Source organism: Myotis myotis, unplaced genomic scaffold (assembly GCF_014108235.1).
Source record: "Myotis myotis isolate mMyoMyo1 unplaced genomic scaffold, mMyoMyo1.p scaffold_m19_p_9, whole genome shotgun sequence".
In the NCBI taxonomy this organism is placed as follows: Eukaryota; Metazoa; Chordata; class Mammalia; order Chiroptera; family Vespertilionidae; genus Myotis; species Myotis myotis.
The window spans coordinates 29,478,168-29,496,557 of record NW_023416401.1 but is presented as its reverse complement, the minus strand read 5'-3'; the positions used below and the strand labels follow the sequence as shown (position 1 = coordinate 29,496,557).

General features: G+C 43.3%; 1 protein-coding gene and 1 non-coding gene across 3 annotated transcripts in view; one reads left to right on the top strand and one right to left on the bottom strand.

The window, feature by feature from the left end:
* The window catches only part of CHCHD6 (coiled-coil-helix-coiled-coil-helix domain containing 6), a 229,032-nt gene that overhangs the window by 15,176 nt on the left and 195,466 nt on the right, over nucleotides 1-18,390 (top strand). For both annotated transcript variants that reach the window (XM_036323111.1, XM_036323112.1), the window contains exons 2-4: nucleotides 1,922-2,042; nucleotides 7,228-7,300; nucleotides 9,947-10,091. In XM_036323111.1, the coding sequence (XP_036179004.1) occupies nucleotides 1,922-2,042; nucleotides 7,228-7,300; nucleotides 9,947-10,091 (339 nt within the window). The remainder of the gene's footprint in view (nucleotides 1-1,921; nucleotides 2,043-7,227; nucleotides 7,301-9,946; nucleotides 10,092-18,390) is intronic.
* Nucleotides 17,501-17,652, bottom strand: LOC118663867. Its single transcript, XR_004970171.1, has one exon. It is a non-coding gene; the product is annotated as a small nucleolar RNA SNORA62/SNORA6 family (small nucleolar RNA).

The window sequence follows — 18,390 nt, the reverse complement described above, 5'->3', positions numbered from 1 at the left end:
GTAGCTTCTCTTCTGTCCAAATTCTGCTCCTGCCCTCAGGAACACACACAGGTGTACATTCCTTAGGATATGTTTCTTCTACTGAGTGATATCCTGTCTGGACTGCTCACTTTTGTTTTGGGTTCTCTTTTTATAACTTTATTGAGAGGTGATTTACATACTGTACATTTCACACATTTGAAGTGTACAATTCTGTGGTTTAGGTCACAGATATGTGCAACCATCATCATAATCATTCCCACCCCCAGAATAACCTTCTTACCCTTTAGTTATCAGTCCCCAGCCTTCTCAAAGTCCAAAGTAACCACTAATTTACCAGCACCATTTGTTGAAGAGACTGTTCATTTTCCATTAAATTGTCATGGCACCTCTGTCAATCAATTGACCATATATAGGTTTATTTATAGATTCTCAATTTTCTTCCACTGCTGTATGGGCGTGGTCTTCTCTTGTCCTGTATTATTAATTAGCTATTGATTTCCATCAATCTTAACTATTAGAGGGACTCAATTATCACCATCATTATTATTAATTCTTTTAGTTGTTAAAAAAGGTTCATGCTAAAAAATTAAAACTCAGAAGTGTCCAAAGTGAAAATCCTACCCCAGCTGCTCCTGCCCCCACTTGCAGGACTTTGTGTTTTTTATGTGGCCTTTTAGACTTTCATATCTGAACAGATACTAGTACATGTATTTGTATGTATGCATATATGTGAAAGCTCAAATGCATTTTCACATTTGTGAATATGCATATGCATGTATTGTCATTTATAATTGTATGTCTATCTTTTTTATAATTGTATATCTCTTTTTATAAAATTGAGATATACAAAGTGTTCTATGACTTCACAAAATCACCAGTATATCTCATACATCCTTTTGTGACAGTTACATGTCTTACTTCATTCTTTCATAATGGTTCCATAATATTTCCTAGAAGGTATACACCATTATTTCTTTAATCAGTTCTCTATTGTTGCATATTTATATTGTTTTCTTTCCTTTTTTTCTATTTCAATGCTGCTGTGTACATGTGGGAGCATTTTTCTCGGCTGGATACCTGGAAGTGGAGTTACTGATCCTGACTTTTTGTCTTAAAGTCATTTTTATATTTTTCCCTCAACTGTGCTTTATGATGCTTTGCACATATTAGGCACTTAGTAAATATTTACTGAAGTGAACACTTAGGGTTTTCATTCTTGATTTATCCTTAGCTACTATTTCATTTCGGTAAGCTGTTTTATGACACCCTCATGCCTATTTCACTTCCTCTAAAATGAATGAATGTTTTGGTTATTCAGTCTTTATTACAGGGAACTAAGGTGAAATGAGTATGTGTGGCACTCGGGGGGGGGGGGAGGGTGGTACACAGAGGTGAATAATTGAAGGTATTTACAACCATTAGGATGAGGCAGGTAGGATGTGTGCTGTGTACCTAAGAGGCACATATGCGCTCTAATGGGAGTGTTAAGGAAGGGGAGAAATGCTACTTCACTTAAGTGCTATCAGGGAAGATCTCACAGAGGAGGGGATACTGAGCTGCCCTTAAAGGAAAGGTAAGATTTGGGCAGGTGGAGGTGTACCGGGGGTGGGGGGGGGCTTCTGGTGGTTCTTGGCAGAGGAGCAGTGTCATGAATTGAGAGGCGGTGAGAAAAGTGAGAACTCAGGTTCCATTGAGTGCAGGGTGCGGGCAGGGAACAGCAAGAGATGAAACTAGAGAGCCCGCAGGGACCAGACAGGATGTTGACACTCATCTAGTAGGTGCTGGGCCATTGCAAGAGGTTTTGGAATGGAATTATATTATTGGAGTTGGTCTTAAGGAAGTGGTGTCAATGGTCAGTCTGGGGTATGGCTAAAGAGTAGTCTTCATTCTAGAGGTTCCTGTGATATAACTTTTTCCCATCCCTCAATTCTTCCCTTAGCTTTCTGAAAATGTGGTTAACCGCATGAAGGATTCCAGCCAGCCTTCCCAAGTGGGCCAGCTGACTTTGCCTCCTGCTCCTACACGTTCCACATTGGACACCTCTAAAGGCCCGGAGAAAGGTAGGGCAGGTTGTAGTGATTCTGTGGGAAGCTGGAGTAGAGTGTGGAAGGAATGGAAAACCATGCTCCTGTCAGAACATATGTGACAGCTACTGTGGCCCCGGGTGTTTCTGGGTGATGTCAGCAACTCCTTTCTGATAGCTGCTTTGGAGGAGAGTGTGGCTTCTGTGCATGACATGCTGTCTGGTATAAGGAAAGCAGCACAAGTCAGTCCGAGCTTCTGTGAAGGGGGCCAAACTATTTCAGTTTCTCTGTATGTAAAAAGTAAGGCTGAAGGGCTTGGATTGACAACCCCTGTAAGAAGTTGCTTTTAAGGATTCATAAGTGAAGCATAATCATTAGTGTTGGTATGTTCCAAAGAATGATAGATTTATGCCGGAGTCCAGCCCCAGCAGGTCCAGGGGTCCCCAAAGGTGTGGATGGAGTCGGCGAAGAAGGAAGGACACGGAGGCAGCATTCAGTTCATCAGCAGCCTAGCCAGGATCTCTAGCCAGGATCTCCAGCCAAGTTCTGGTCTGGATCTCCAGAGAGGTTCTGCTTTGGATCTCCAGCTAGGTTCTGTGTCCATGTTCTCTTGCTAGGATCTCCAGCCAGGTTCTGTAGCCATGTTCCCTTGCTAGATTCTCCAGCCAGGTTCTGTCCAGGTTCTCCAGCCAGGTTCAGTTACCAGGTTCTAGTCAGGTTCTCTTGCCAATTTCTGTAGTCAGGTTCAGTCCAGGATCTTTTGCCATGTTCTCTCCAGCGAAGTTCTTCTGTCTCTAGTTCTGTGTAGGTTCTGTCTTCTTAGTCCTGTGTTCTAAGTTCTGTGTTCTAAGCTCTGTATTCTAAGTTCTGTCTTCTAAGTTCTGTGTGTAGGTTCTGCCTTCTGAGTTCTGTGTTCTAAGTTCTGGCTCTTGCTGTCTTGTTGTATCTGTATTTATACCAGTTGATTCAATCCTATCAATCTCTATTACAAAGGTTAGGGCGTTTCTTATCTTCATTCCAGGGAGTAAAGATTATGTAGCTTAAGCACGATTGTTCGTAGTTAAAGTGATTAATTACCCGCCTGGCACTTAGTTAAGAGGCTTTATTCCCTCCCTAACTTCAGGGGAAAATCCCTACCTGGGGAAATAACCTTTCTCAGAGAGGAGACCTTGGTTAAAATACATACTGCCAAGAAGGTGAGGAAACATATTAAGAACAGTATGCCATATATGCCAGGTCCTTTGAAACAGCAAGGATGGACTGGCTCTCGGCAGATTTACGTGAATTGGGACCATTCGGGGAATTGAGTCGATGACTTTGGCCTCATCTTCAGCAACTCTAACCTAGCCCACAGGTCCTGGTGCTCCCAGGAGGGCCTTCCACTCTGCACCTCCTAGGAGTTCTTTTTGTACCCATGCAGGGCTCAAAGCTGATTTGTTCTCTACTCTTTTGTGCCCATCACAAATGAGGAAACTTGTGCTTTTCTCTAAATAACTATTTTCAGCAAACACAAAGGAAGAAAAAGTTTAAGGAAACAAGTGTAAAGGACAAAAATATAAAGATATTAGCAACCAAAAAAGTCTTGGGGCAATTGCTGTTCTATTCAATAAATATGTGCTTATGAGAAATTGGGTCTTAGCTATCACTTATAACTTGAAGTGTATTTTTTAACTGATTGGAGGAGCCAAGGCACTGTAGAGCATAAACTCTGTCTTACATTGGATAACTGTTCATTGCATTGTATGTGGCTTTGCATTAGAGTTGTCTTTTCTGCTAATCCTCCCTATAAGGTCATTAGTTTATAGAAGGCAGGAACGACAGCCTGTCCACTCAGCATTTACTGAAAGCTGAACAGGGATCAGGATGTGTGCTTCATACTGGGACACAGTGGCAGGTGGACAGGGACACCACTTTTATGGCACCCAAAGCTCTAGTTAAGAAGCCATATATACAAATAACCCTGTAGATCACATGTATCATGTGATGTTGCAGCACTAGATGCATGGCTAAAGTCTAAGGTAGCACAGAGCAGCGAGTCACTCATAATTTTAGGGCGGGGCTCCAAGGGGAGCTGACTTTTAAACTGGATTTTGAAAGAGCAGTGATAGGTAGGCAGTTTAGGCATGGTGAGCAGCAGAGGCCCAGAGGTGGCACAGCCTGGCCTGTTTGGGGACCTAGCGATGGTTTGCTATCTCTGGAGTACAAAGTAGAAGGAAAGGGGAGGTGTCCTGGAGACCTCCGCACATTGGCCAGAGAGCTCCGGCTTCATCCTTATGGCCGTGGTGCCGGCCAGGCTGTCAACACCTCTGCCTCTGTATTGTCTGTCTCAGGGCTTCCTAAGCTTTAGAGCAAATCAGTACCTCCTTTTGGACCCATCCCAAGATCTTTTTGAATATTCTATTAGTGAAGGGGCTGAGTGAGGTTCTCAAAACCCGCATACAATGCCCCCGTCCTTTATTTAAAGGGCTAGCTCCCATGATCTCTCTAGCTACTGATTCGTTGAAGTGAGTCTAACTTAACCCAGGGCATTTTAATAAACTGCCTTAACTGGTGAGAGGGAGAAGTGATGAAAAAAGCAAAAATTGCTAAAATATATTATGCACACATCAATTTCAGCTTTGGACGATAAAAGAAGCACTTATTTCAGTTTTGGTAAGTTTCAGTAGTTTAAGAAGCAAGAATTGTGGCTCATTTGTCATTTGGTTTTAGTTATAACAAAGTGTTTTGCTGTTTAAATGATGAGTGTGAGTTTGGAGTTTCTGAATGCTGAAGAATAGTTAACATAAATGAACTGTCTTGAAGTTGCTAATTTTAAAATATTTTTACTTTAAAAAGTCAGTGTTTGCTTTTATTTTAGTGATAGAATAAGTTATAAAAAGAAGTTAAAATTAAATCCTTATGTTACCTCATACCTGAAAATAAATGTCAGAGGCAATACAAGATTTAAATATAAGAATTGAAGCCATAAAAATACAATGATACATAGAAGTACAATAAGTAGACTTTAGAGAAAGAAGAACAAAGTAGGTATAATCTCAATACCAGATATCAAGCTGTATTACAAAGCCACTGTTCTTAAAACAGCATGGTACTGGCACAAGAACAGACATATAGATCAATGGAATAGAATAGAGAACCCAGAAATGGACCCAAACCACTATGCCTAATTAATATTTGACAGAGGAGGCAAGAGCATCCAATGGAGTCAAGACAGTCTCTTCAATAAATGGTGTTGGGGAAACTGGACAGATACATGCAAAAAGATGAAACTAGACCACCAACTCACACCATACACAAAAATAAACTCAAAATGGATAAAAGACTTAAACGTAAGATGGGAAACCATAAAAATACTAGAGGAATCCACAGGCAGCGAATCGCAAACATATGCCAAAGGAATTTCTTCTCTGATACTGCTCCTAGGGCAATGGAAACTAAAGAGAAAATAAACAAATGGGACTACATCAAAATAAAAAGCTTTTGCACAGCATAGGAAACCATCAACAAAACAACAAGAAGGCCCACTGCATGGGAGAACATATTTGCCAACGATATCACCGATAAGGGTTTAATCTCCAACATTTACAGGGAACTCATGCAACTTAACAATAGGAAGATAAACAATCCAATCAAAAAGGATATATGCACCCCCATGTTCATAGTAGCACAATTCACCATAGCTAAGATTTGGAAACAGCCTAAGTGCCCATCAGCAGATGAGTGGATTAAAAAACTGTGGTACATCTACACAATGGAATACTACGCTGCTGTAAAAAAGAAGGAACTCTTGCCATTTGCAACAGTATGGATGGAACTGGAGAGCATTATGCTAAGTGAAATTAGCCAGTCAGAGAAAGGTAAATACCACATGATCTCACTCATTTGTGGAATATAGAGAACTACATAGACTGATGAACAGAGCCAGATCCAAAGACAGAGAAACAGCGATCAGACTATCAATCCCCAGAGGGAAAGTAGGGGAGGGTGGGGGTAAGGGGAAGAGATCAACCAAAGGACTTGTATGCATGCATATAAGCCAAACCAATGGACATGGACAACAGGGGGATGAGAACATGAGTGGGGGAGGGAGGTTGGGGATTGATGGGGGGGATGAGGACACATTTGTAATACCTTAACCAATGAAGAAATTTAAAAAAAAAAGAACTGGTCAGCAGTATACTATTTTCTATTTCCATTTGAGAACCTGTTATGTTACTATGGAGCATTTAGGAGTGTCCTCTCCTCCCCCCTCCCCCCGCCCCCCCCCAGCCGCCAGCAGGCTGGAGCACCGCTGTGCCCATCCTTCTGTAGGGAGTCTGAAAGTGCAAATCATAGGATGATTACTTTTGGAAATTACTCTCTGAAGGGTTGAGTGCTTCAGTCTGTGAGTTCAGCATGCTTTAAAAGGTCTTGGGAGTGAAATAGCAAATCCTCACATATTCTTTCACAAAGCCTGACTCTTCTAAAATATTTGTGCAGTCCTAGTCACTGCCGCTTCAGGAACCTATGATGGAGGTGTAGGATATTTGGCCAAGGCCACAGAAAAGTGTCAAAATTTGACTGAGAGATGGTTTGAGAAGGATAAAGGCTGGGGGAGGAGAACAAAACCTTCAGTATCACCAAGTGGTGAAGAGAGTAGAGTGAATTGGAAATGCTCAGAAATCTCCAAGTTCAAGGCCATCAAAAGAAAGACTATAACAATTTAAAGAACCCAATAATTCTAGAGGTGATCCAGATTAAATGATATATAAAATACAACGAATAGGGGATGCTTGCCATTCAGGATGAGAAATTTGTAGAATGGGGTACTAAAGGAAGCAAGATTTAAGGAACCTCCTCTCCCCCCCTTCCTCTATGTCAAACCCAGACCCTGGAGGCTGTCCTTTCAGCATTAAGTGATTCCTTATCTGTTCCTGGCCTGTGTTTAATAGATGACCTAGATTCCAAGTAATTGTAGAGTGAGTAGGGATGGATTTGAAATACTGCATTCAAATAGTTCTGCTTCCTTCCAGTCCCGTGCAGTAAGAGGTCCTGGTGTAGAAGGAGGGAGTGGAAGGCCTTTGGGCCATCGCTCTCCAGAACAGCTGGATCGAGGATGTGTCCATGCCTGGGGCATGTCCTTCTATAGGAGCACATTCCTAAGCCCATTTCCTAGATGACCACTATGCTGTCATTTATGTGGGGGTGCTACTTACAGGCCTTTTCTTCTTGTCCCTTGCAGACTCCAAGCTGCCCAAGTCGGAGAATGGTGGTGCCCAGCAGCCCTTGGAGGCGGAGGAGGATCTCCTTAAGAGGTGAGTGTGAGTGCCTACTCACCACTGGCTCTGAGCTCTGGCTGACCACTCTTTCCTGACTGGGGACCTTTCTCTGGTCTGAAGGCTCTAGGTCAGGGGTGGGCAATCTTTTTGTGAGTGCGTGCCAAAACCAGCAAAATCTCTGACTCAAAATTCTTCTGCATGCCCACCCTAATTTTTTGAGAACATGTTACGCCTACTTGATATCTCTTAAGGCGTATGTATGTGAAGAGCCTTGAAGAAATAATAAAATTCATTCCAGCGACAAAAACACAGTTATTGATGATGAAAAATACATTTATTTTTTAATGTATACATGTACGCTGATAGTCCGACAGAAAACTTTATGACTCCGTTTGATATTATCAGTGGGACTTTTGCTGCTGCATCACTGATGACAGAGATTTTACATCAGGTTTATATTTTGTGACCTTCAGAGATATGCACGAGCTACTACTTTCATCCGTCAGGCTTCTCCTATTACGAGACTTAACAAAATTCATCACTGAGAACAAAGATTCACAAGAGTATGTGGATGAAAACTAAACACCGGTCGGATCTAGGAAGGCAGGGAGAGTTAAGGCAGAGGCATAGAAATTGTTCTTCCCTCTCTCGTCAATCCACGTCTATGGTCTTTAAGATAACTTGTTATGTAAAATTATTTATTTATCTAAGATGCACCTACACTGAATTTATCTGAAAAATAAAAAAGTCGATATTAAGAAAAAAATTGTAAATGGAAGATTATAAGAGAGGGTTTCGCGTGCCAGCAAAAGTTACTGGTGTGCCATGTTTGGCACATGTGCCAGGGGTTGCCCACCCCTGCTCTAGGGTTTGTCTCACATACTTTATCTTATTTAGATTGCACGACAACCCTATGGTATAGGTGGTACTGGTCCTAGTTTAAAGGTGAAGAAACACCAAATGGGGCATGTGGACATTGGTTGTTAATGTTTTCAAAAAATTCACTTGAAAAAGCCAGGACTAAATAGTTGAGTGTCTGTGCCTTCTGTGCTTGTGTGCATGTGCAGGCATATTTTTAGAGGTATGAAGGAGAAGGTGGACCCTCAAAATTCTAGCTGTAATTGGTGAGATGGACTTGGCTCTAGGATGATGGTGACACTTCCCATCAGCATAGGCCAAACCCTGGAGAGCTGGCCATACCTCTGAACTGGAACCTGCTTCTCCTCCTGCGGCTTGTAGAATAGTGGTTAAGGCACAGAGGCCCTCCTGGAGTGCAGGTTTGCATTCTGATTTTACCACTTACTGGAAATGTGACCCTGGAAAATCATTGCATCTCTCTAGGCCTCTGAGAAGGACATAATTTCAGTACCCCTTTCATGGAGTATTGTCATGATTAAATATGTTAATGTATAAAAAGTACACACAGTGCCTGGCACACAGAGTTCTCAATGAATGCTAGCTGTAGTTGTTATTGATCACCTTCTTTAACACCCTTGAGGACAGATAAAGGACCAAGTGAATTTGTTTAAGGGGTGAAGTGTCAATCATAGTTGTTTTTTGCCCTTCAGTAAGTCAGCCTTGCAGGTCTGTTCCATAGTCATGGGTTAAGATTGACAGCCTAAGAATTTTACCTCACTAATCCTAAGAGGCCTCTCCAAGAATAACTAACTTGAACCCCTTTTTGGGTACTTTTAAACAGTGAAAAAAAATGATCAAGTGATACATGCTAATGAAAAGACTTAGAAAATATTTAAAATGAACAAATTGATCCATAGGTTCACCATTTCAAGACAACCACTGTTAGTATTTTGGAATGTTTCTTTCAAATGTGTTCTTTTCTTTAGTTTAGGCTTATTTTTTCAGTCATATATAATTTTATATTTTGCTGTTTTCACTTAGTATTATAATTTTTTCCATTTGTTACACCTGCTTTTTCAACATTTTTATTGCTAAAGGTAGTTTATTGATACTCAATTTTTAGATTCAACCTATAGACAAATCAAATTATGTATTTCATAATGATGATATAATATACCATTATGTGATTATAGCAGATGTCCAACAATCAAGGTCAAGTTAAAAGACATTTTAGTTGTTTGCATGTTTTACATTATAATAAATAATACAGCATCTTAGTACTAGTAACTTTTTTCTCTCTTTAGGATTATTTTACTGGGCAAAAAGCCCATAAACAGTTCAAAGGTTAGGGACAGATTCAGAATGAAGAGTTACATGTTCAAAACAGAGGGCTGCTGCTATCTAAAAACCTTCAAGTACTCAAGTGGAGGCAGGGAAGGTGGGTTTTCCACCCTTCCAATCCACTTTGAAAGAGTGGCTAGCGAGGGATTGAAATCTTGCCCCAAGAATTTATCATTTGGCATATGACTGCCTGATTCCTCACTTGGTAGTCAGCTCTCCTTCTGTTCTTAATCCATATTGTTCTGGCTGAGAGAGTCACTGTATCCCCTTGCCTCAGGCACTGTCACTGATGCCTGACTTCTGAGGGGTCAGAGGGTATGAGCTTTCACAGTACTCTCTCTGGCTAGTGTTAGATTTAAGTTCCATTGGCCCACAGATCCCAGTTCCCTGGTCAGCTGAAGTGAGTGCACAAATTTTTTCTTGGCTACCTTCTGCCAAGTCATTTTATCTGCACCTGCTTCTTTCATGTCTCTCCTGGCACAGGTATAAACAGAAGCAGGCTATAGTCCAGGATGAGCTGTTTCAGGCGGCAATGAGGGAAAAAGAGGCCCCCAAGAAGTACCGGAATGCATCCCTGCACCGCGGGGAGGACAGCCTTGACCAGGAGAAGCAGAAGTCAGCCCTGCTGGTGAGTGCTGATCTTCCTGAGCTGGCCTTTTATGCTCTCACAATGCAGGGAAGCAGAGGTCAGGCCTATGACCTGATTTGTCTGAAGCCCAGGGCCCAGGCTGTCCTCTGAGTCACCTTGTAGAAAGGGTGTATATTTAGGAACCAGGAACCTGAGTTCTGATAACCCTTGCTCTGGTGCTGATACGCGTTGCTACCTCTGGTCTGTGTTTTCAGTCTCTTGGGACCTCAGGTCTATAGTTTAAGGACTGGATCATTTGATGGCTTGGTTCTGATCTGAAACTTAATAGGTGTTAGTGCTGCAGTGGTATGTGTGAAGGGAGAAGACTGGGTCTTGGGCCATGCAGTAAATGAGATGTTAAGTTTGTAGAGGTAGGCAGCCTGGGTGTGAATCCTAGCTCCTTACTTGTTAGCATGAACACATCCTCCAGTGTCCATGAGCCTTGTTTGAGGATCAGGCTGTTTCCACACAGTATTGCCCAAGGGATCAGTGGAGGTGATAAGTAACTGTGCAGGGCTTAGTGCTCCCTGGCAGATCATGAATGTGTGCTATTGTTATTAATACACTTAACTGATGGGAGTCTATTCTGCTGTGAGTGCACAGATGGTCAAAGTGAACAGTAATCACGTAAGAAATGTTGGCTGAACTAGACCCTCTCTGAGAAATACAAACAAGGTAGGATCCTGTCCCTTGGGAAATGTTCAGTCTAGTGGGGAAGGCAGACTTATACAAAAACTTTGAAAAAGGCCAAATCGGTTACATTAAGTGTGTAATGAAGGTGAAGATAATATGCTTGGGAATGCAGAGGCAGTGGTGTCAACTGCAGGTGGAAGAGATGGCATTGATCTCAGCCTTGAGCAATGTGGATCCCCCAGGCTGAGGGAGCAGCTGGGCTGAGATAGGTGGATATCTAGGAGGTGATGGGTCCGGAGAAGGAGTGAGTGAGGTATGAAGGCAGTTTAGAGAAGGCCTTGGACATCATGAGTAGTTAACCCACAATATAGCTCACAGTGACTCTGAAACTGCGGAGGATTCCCAGAAGTTCGTAAGGATAGGGATGATGTGATTTGACTTGTGTTTTTAGAACCCCGTGGCATCCTGGTGAAGAGTCAATTATGTAATGTAGAGAAACTGGGGTGAGAACACAGTTTTAGAGGCTCTTTCAGTTAGTGTCTGAGGGGCAGGCAGGTTGTCACCCCTTTGCAGGCAGTTTGAAAACCAAGTCAAAAGGACCCTGGTCCTGGAGATGAAGGGTTAATCAGTTGGTTGGCCACCTAGGACAGTCATCTAGCATGAAAAATTGCAGCTTCCAGGTGTGCTATCTGTTCTCACCTGGAATGTGTTAATTATAGTGAACGGGAATTCACAGCTTCCCTTCTCTACCTGCAAAGAAGAGAGCTGGGCCCTTCTTCCACCTGTACAAGTGGGAAGCAACGTAAATGACCTCCAGTACAGGTGGGTAGTTTTTAAATGGAGGGAAACTTTACAGGATAGGAGATAACATCCTTACTTGAGTCCCACCCCAAAATCTCTGGATGGCTAATGTCCTTCTGAACCAGAGTTCCTAGGGAATAGTGAAGCAAGTGACTTCCTTTGTTTTGAAGATGTTTAGTAACTACTTTTCTTCATGCATTTAGTGGCCCTGTTTTCTTTTGGAAACTTACCTGTTTCTTGATGTTGTGTCATCTTGCAGGGATTGCAATTCTAATGTCTGACTTCCTCTATGGAAGCTAGATCTCTTCTCTCCCCCTGTCACGGGTACTGGGAGGATCAGAGCACAGGGCCCAAGGCCAGCCAGTCAGATCCTCTCTTCAGGGACTTTCAGTTTTGAGTGAATGAGGAGGCCAAGGTGGGGGGCCAAGGTGGGGGGCCACGGTGGGGTTATTTGTTGAATGGCTGACCAGGACTGTCATCCTGAGGCTGTCATCCTGTGAGGTGGCATATCCTCCTTGTGAGGAGGCCAGGTTGAACCCCGAGGCAAAACAGGCATGGCCTCTGGCATGAGCTGGCTGCCCACTTGTTCTCGGTGGCTACTCTGACTAGTGTCCACAAGCCCTGCACCCTTGAATCTGTAGCCTTGCCTGAGGATTTCCTGTCTGGTCCTCCTACCTTCTTGAGGATTAGATCATCTGCTGGTAACCTGCCATCAGCTCTCCTTAGCTTCAGTTAGCTGCAGTTAGTTTCTGTTGCTCGGTGTTATAGCAGATGCGGAGCCCAGTTTTAAAGGCTGACAATCACATTCAATACTCAGTGTGAACAGAGGAGAAGGGAAGTTAGTCCCAGGCCCTGTTCTATAAATCAATAGGGGCACGAGGTACTCACCTGAGCAAAGCTGTAACCATCACTTCCATTTAGGTTGGTGTGGTTAGCATGTACTTTTAGTGGAGATCATTTCAAAACTGTACTTTGAAGGATTTAAGTAAGAGGAGAAAGATGGAGAGAAGAACCTGACCAGCAGCATAGAGAATTTTCTTTCTTCATCTATGTCTTCCAGATGCAAGGATTGAAGGAGCCCACTAGGCAGAGCACATAGGGTGCTGGGATCACAGCACATCCTCCTTGTGAGGAGGCCAGGTTGAACCCCGAGGCAAAGCAGGCATGGCCCCTGGCATGAGCTGGCTGCCCACTTGTTCTCGGTGGCTACTCTGACTAGTGTTTGCAAGCCCTGCATTCTTGAACCTGTAGCCTTGCCTGAAGGATTTCCTTTTGAGTTGGCTGAGTGCAGTTTGACATTTAATGTGTGCTTCTGCCCTGTCTTTTTGCCTCTGACTTTTACAATATTGATTTTTAAATCCCTTTCTGCATAAGGAATGATTCAGCTCATTATTGGGAAAAGTTCATAAAACTAATGACAAGGAAAGGCAATCATTTGTATAACCCACTTCTGGTAACAAAAATGTTATCATTTCCCATCTAGTGCATCAGTGATGAACTGTTTTTGAGTATGTTTATGCCTGATTCTTGCCACTTGCTGACTGATAAAGCCCAGTTATAATTGGGGCAATGGCCCTGGGTATCAATTGAGCCTATGTGAGGTGTGCTTCTCTCTGAATTGGGTGGGGGAGGAAGTTGGTATCCAATCAATGTTTTGGAGTCCAGAACATTCCAGAGAGAAATAAGAAAGAACAGAGTGATTTCTTGGGCTGATTTTTCTGATGGGAAGAGCTTTAAAAATCCAGTGGATGGAACAATACAGGCTTGGCAGTGGTTTTACTTTAGGGAAGAATGAAATTTATAACCTTGCCTGTTAGAGTCTTGATACATATGATTAGGTATACATGATTGCATTATATGTGATAGGAAATAAAAACTTTAATTTCCTTTCTTTTTTGGTGAGCAACTTATATAAAATTTTCTCTGTATCCCTGTTATATGTTAGGCATTGGGTTAATTTCTTGGTAAATGGAATTAAGTAAGATATAGCCTGATTTCCTAAAATCTAGCTGAACAGAAGTCTTACAACTAAGGATATAAAGAAGAAGCCATATTGAGACTGGTAGGAGGAGAGGAGACTTGGAGTTGGCTGGTCCCTTACCCTCATGTGATGGTTAAAATTGGGAGGGGGAAAAAATCACTTCTGGGTATTTATGCAAAGAAACTCAAACACTAAGTTGAAAAGACAGCTATACATATAAAAGCCTAAGCAACCAGCTGACCGGCCAGCAGCTATGACACGCACTGACCACCAGGGGGCAGATGCTCAACACAGGAGCTGCGGTGACGGGAGCTGCAGTTCTTGGGTGACACACCTGGAACCAGAGAGGAGGGAGCCCGATTCCGGGGTGCATCACCTGAGAACTGCCCTCTCGCAATCCGGGATCCCTCAGAGGATGTCAGAGAGCCAGTTTCAGCCCAATCCCCACAGGCCAGGTCAAGGGACCCCACCGGTGCACGAGTCCTTGCTCCAGGCCTCTAGTATATTTATATGTTCATTACAGTATTATTTACAACAGCCAAGATATAGAAGCAACCTAAGTGTCATTACAGTATTATTTACAATTGCCAAGATATAGAAGCAACCAATAGATGGATGGGTAACAAAGAAGTGATATGTATATGCAAGGGAATATGACTCAGCCAAAAAAAAGAATGAAATCTTGCCATCTGCAACAACATGGATGGACCTAGAGGCTATTGTGTTGAGTGAAGTCAGACAGAGGAAGACAAATGCCATATGATTTTATTTATATGTGGTACCTAATAAAACAAAATAAATGAATAAGCAGAACAGAAACAGACTAATAGATATAGAGAATATTTTGACAGTTGCTAAATGGGAGGAAGGTTGGGGGATGGATGAAAATGGTGAAGGGATTAAGTAGTACAAATTGGTAGTTACAGAATAGTCATGGGGATATAAAGTGCAGCACAGGGAATATAGTCTACCATAATCTATCTATCTATCTATCTATCTATCTATCTATCTATCTATCTATCATCTATCATCTATCTATCTATCTATTAGAGACCTGTTGCACGAAATTCATGCATGGGGGAGGGGGATGGCCCTCAGCCCAGCCTGCACCCTCTCCAATCTGGGACCCCCCAAGGGATGTCTGACTGCCAAGAGGGCAGTTGGACATCCCTCTCACAATCTGGGACTGCTGGCTCCCAATCGCTCGCCTGCCTGCTTGATTGCCCCTCACTGCTTCTGCCTGCCAGCCTGATCACCCCCTAACCACTCCCCTACCAGCCTGATCGATGCCTAACTGCTCCCCTGCTGGCTTGGTCGCCCCCAACTGCCCTCCCCTGCTGGCCTGGTCACTCCTAACTGCCCCCCCCCCCCCTGCTGGCTTGGTTGCCCCTAACTGCCATCCCCTGCAGGGCTGGTCCCCCCCCAACTGCCCTCCCTCCCCTGCAGGCCTGGTCACTCCCAACTGCCATCTTCTGCAGGTCTGGTTTCCCCCAACTGCCCTCCCCTACCGGCCAGGTTGCCCCCAACTTCCCTCTCCTGCTGGCCCAATTGCCCCCAGCTTCCCTCCCCTGCTGGCCCACTTGCCCCCAACTGCCCTTTTCTGCTGGCCCGATCGCCCACAACTGCCCTCCCCTGTCGACCATCTTGTGGTGGCCATCTTGTGCCCAAATGGGGGCAGCAATTTTACACGAGGGCATGATGGTCAATTTGCATATTACCTCTTTATTATATAGGATAAAAGGCTAATATGCAAAATGTCCCCTTGGGAGTTCGACTGGGAGACTGGGAGTTCGCTTGCTTGCTATGATGTGTGCTGACTACCATGGCGAGGTGTGGAACAAAGAAAGGCCCCAGCTGGCAGCCAGAAGGCCCCGATTGGCCCTGATTGCCTGCCAGGCCTAGGGACCCTACCTGTGCATGAATTTTGTGCACTGGGCCTCTAGTCTTATAATAACTGTGTATGGTATCAGATGGGTACTATATTTATTGACATGATGATCACTTAGTAAGTTATATAATGTCTAATCACTATGTTGTACACCTGAAACTAATATGATATTGCATGTCAACTGTAATTGAAAAATAAAAAATTATTACAGAAAAATAAGCTACAGTCCCTCTCTTTGAGAAGATCTATTCATTAGGAGAGTTACATGTTCTCAGAAGTGACCATAGAGCGTTGCAATATCCAGAGGGGGAAGGAGGCAGCAACACTAATCTCTTCCTGGTGGGGTGGGAAAGTCTTGTAAGAAGAGGTGACCTGTGAGCAGATCTTAAAGACTGAAGAGAAGTTTGCCAAGTGAAGAAGAGTAAGAAAGGGTGTTGCAGATGAAGGATACTGCAGGAGCAAAGGCCAGTGGCTGGGAGAAGACCAGGCATTTGGCTGGAGGCTAGGAGAGTGGTGGGTATGGCAGATAGGAGAGGTCAGTTTAGGGCTGGGCCCGGAGTGAAATTCTGCAAGTGTGACAGGGATCTCTAGGGGAAGGTTTTCTTCATCCTCAAAAGAGACTCAAGAACAGAGAGCCTCTCTTCTACTGAATGCTGAACACAGGGCAGTAACTGAGTGCTTCTCTACCTGAATGTGCCCATCAGGACTTGCACAGGAAAAGTGGCTGTCCTGTTTTGCTTTCCAGTTTGCAGGGAGTTTTATCTATTGCATTCTTTTCATTGTTCAGACATCTGAGAAGCTGCTACCTTAACTCTATGAAGTCTATAACCAGAATTTTAAGAAAATACCAGATTCAAGAGTTTTTGAATTGCAGTTTTTTGAAATCATGAGTGAGATGAAAGATTTATTTTGGTTTTACTACAGCTATAGCCTTTTATTCTTAATTCTCTCCTCCTACATCTTTGTAAGTCTTGTTCCTCAGATTATAGGCTCCTCGAGGATAGAAACTGTGCCCTCTCTCTAGGTGAGATCACTTTGATCTTCTTTGTAATGCTCAGCAAATTGTAAATGCACAGCAGATGGTTATGGAATGGCAGATCTCAAGTGACTGAGAATGTGAGGAGGTATCTTTTGATTCAGAGACTTTGCATAGAGTCCTTTGTCAGCTCCTTGAGGCCTCATTGCAGTACCCCATTGCAAATACTAGTAGGTGGAAGCAAGTACTCATTTTAGCCTTTCCTAGAATGGATAGCAACTCATAGATCTGACCTTTTCATACAATCAAACAAAGCACAACAAAGAAACACCTTTCAGTATGATATCTTGGAGTCAGGAGAGCAGTTTATATGACTACTCATCAGAAATTTAACTTGTGTGGAACAGGCAGAGAGTAGGACTTTGGTAACTCAGGTCTGGGGACTTTGGTGGCTTTGTCCATAAGCTTCCTCCAGTTTGAGCCACAGATAGATCTTGAATCCCTATGGAGATCTACTTGTCAGCTGGTAGAGGGCTGGTAAAAGGCATAATCTGGAAAAAAAGAGAGCATGATATCAATAGCCCTTTCTTTGTTTCCTTAAGTCTTGCTGAGTTGTTGTTTTTTTCTAGATTAGATCAGGATTGACACACTTTCTCTGTAGAGAGCCAGGTAGTAAATATTTCAGGTTTTATAAGCCACATATGGTCTCTGTCATGTGTTCTTTGTTGTTGTTTCTATAGTTCTAAAGAAATGTAAAAACCATTCTTAGCTCAGAGGCCATACTGAAAGAGGCTGTAGATTGGATCCTGCTGGTGGGTTGTAGTTTGCTGACCCCTAGACTGGGCAGTGCAGTTCTGGAGATTTTAATTTTTTAGGTTTCTGACGAAATAGATGCTTCAAGGAGCTGGGGGGTGGGGGTGGGGCAGCGGCACTGATAGTTTTCTCAGTTCCTCAGTGGTTTTCATTACTGTGAGAAGCTTCATGGCATGGTGGTACCTGTCAGTTTCAGTCTTCTGATCTGTAAAATGAGGATTTTTTTTTTCTCTGGAGACAGCCTGGTGGGCTCTTTGCAAAGAGTCATGAATTTCCACTTTAACTGATTCTTTTTGCATTAAGCATTTTTTTTTTTCACTTGTAGCAAGAATTACTATCAAACTCCACTCATTGGGCCAGAGACCCTTGTGGTGTTTGCCAAGTCTTGCCTCTCATGCAGCACACTACCTACACTTGCGAGTCAATGGGCCACCAGGGGCCGCAACTCCAAGCTCTAACAATGTGCAGCATTAAGCATTTTTTTATGGTTTCCATTTTTCTGCTGAAATTCCCTATTATTTACATATGTTATCCACTTTTTCCATATTTATTATAGTTATTCTAAAATCTCTACCTGGTAATTCCAACATCTGGGTCATCTCTGGGTTTCGTTCAATAGACTGTTTTCTCTCTTGATAATGGGTCCTATTTTCCTGTAGCCTTATGTGCCTTGTAATTTTTGATTTGCACTGGACATCATGTGCAGAACAGTAGAGACTGCAGTAAATAGTGTTTATGCCCAGAAATGCCACTCTTCTTCTTTTGACAGGCTATTAGTGTGGGTAGATGAGTAAAGCTAGGCTGTAGTTGAGCAAGGTGAGGGCTTTGTAGTTGCTTTGGCTTCAGACACTTTTAGGGTAGAACCAAAACCTTCTGTTTAGCAGGCTGTGAATCTGATCACTGCAGGGTTAAGCTGTGCTCTCCTGCTTTCCAAGCAGACTTTTTGGAGACATTGCTTATCTGTCTCAGAGTGCTTCCTTGTACCTGCTGCCGCTACAGACAGTACCTGCATGGTGCTTGGTGTAGGTCCTGGACAACCAAGGGGCTTCTCTCCATCTCCTGTCTGACTCTCAGGTGTCAGCAGGCCCTGTGCATCTGCTACACGGGGGTGTGCATGGAGGGTGCTCATTCAGTTCTGCCTCACATTGAAGTCTTTTAAATAATACTAGTGGCTTGGTGCACGAAATTCGTGCACAGGGGTGTCCCT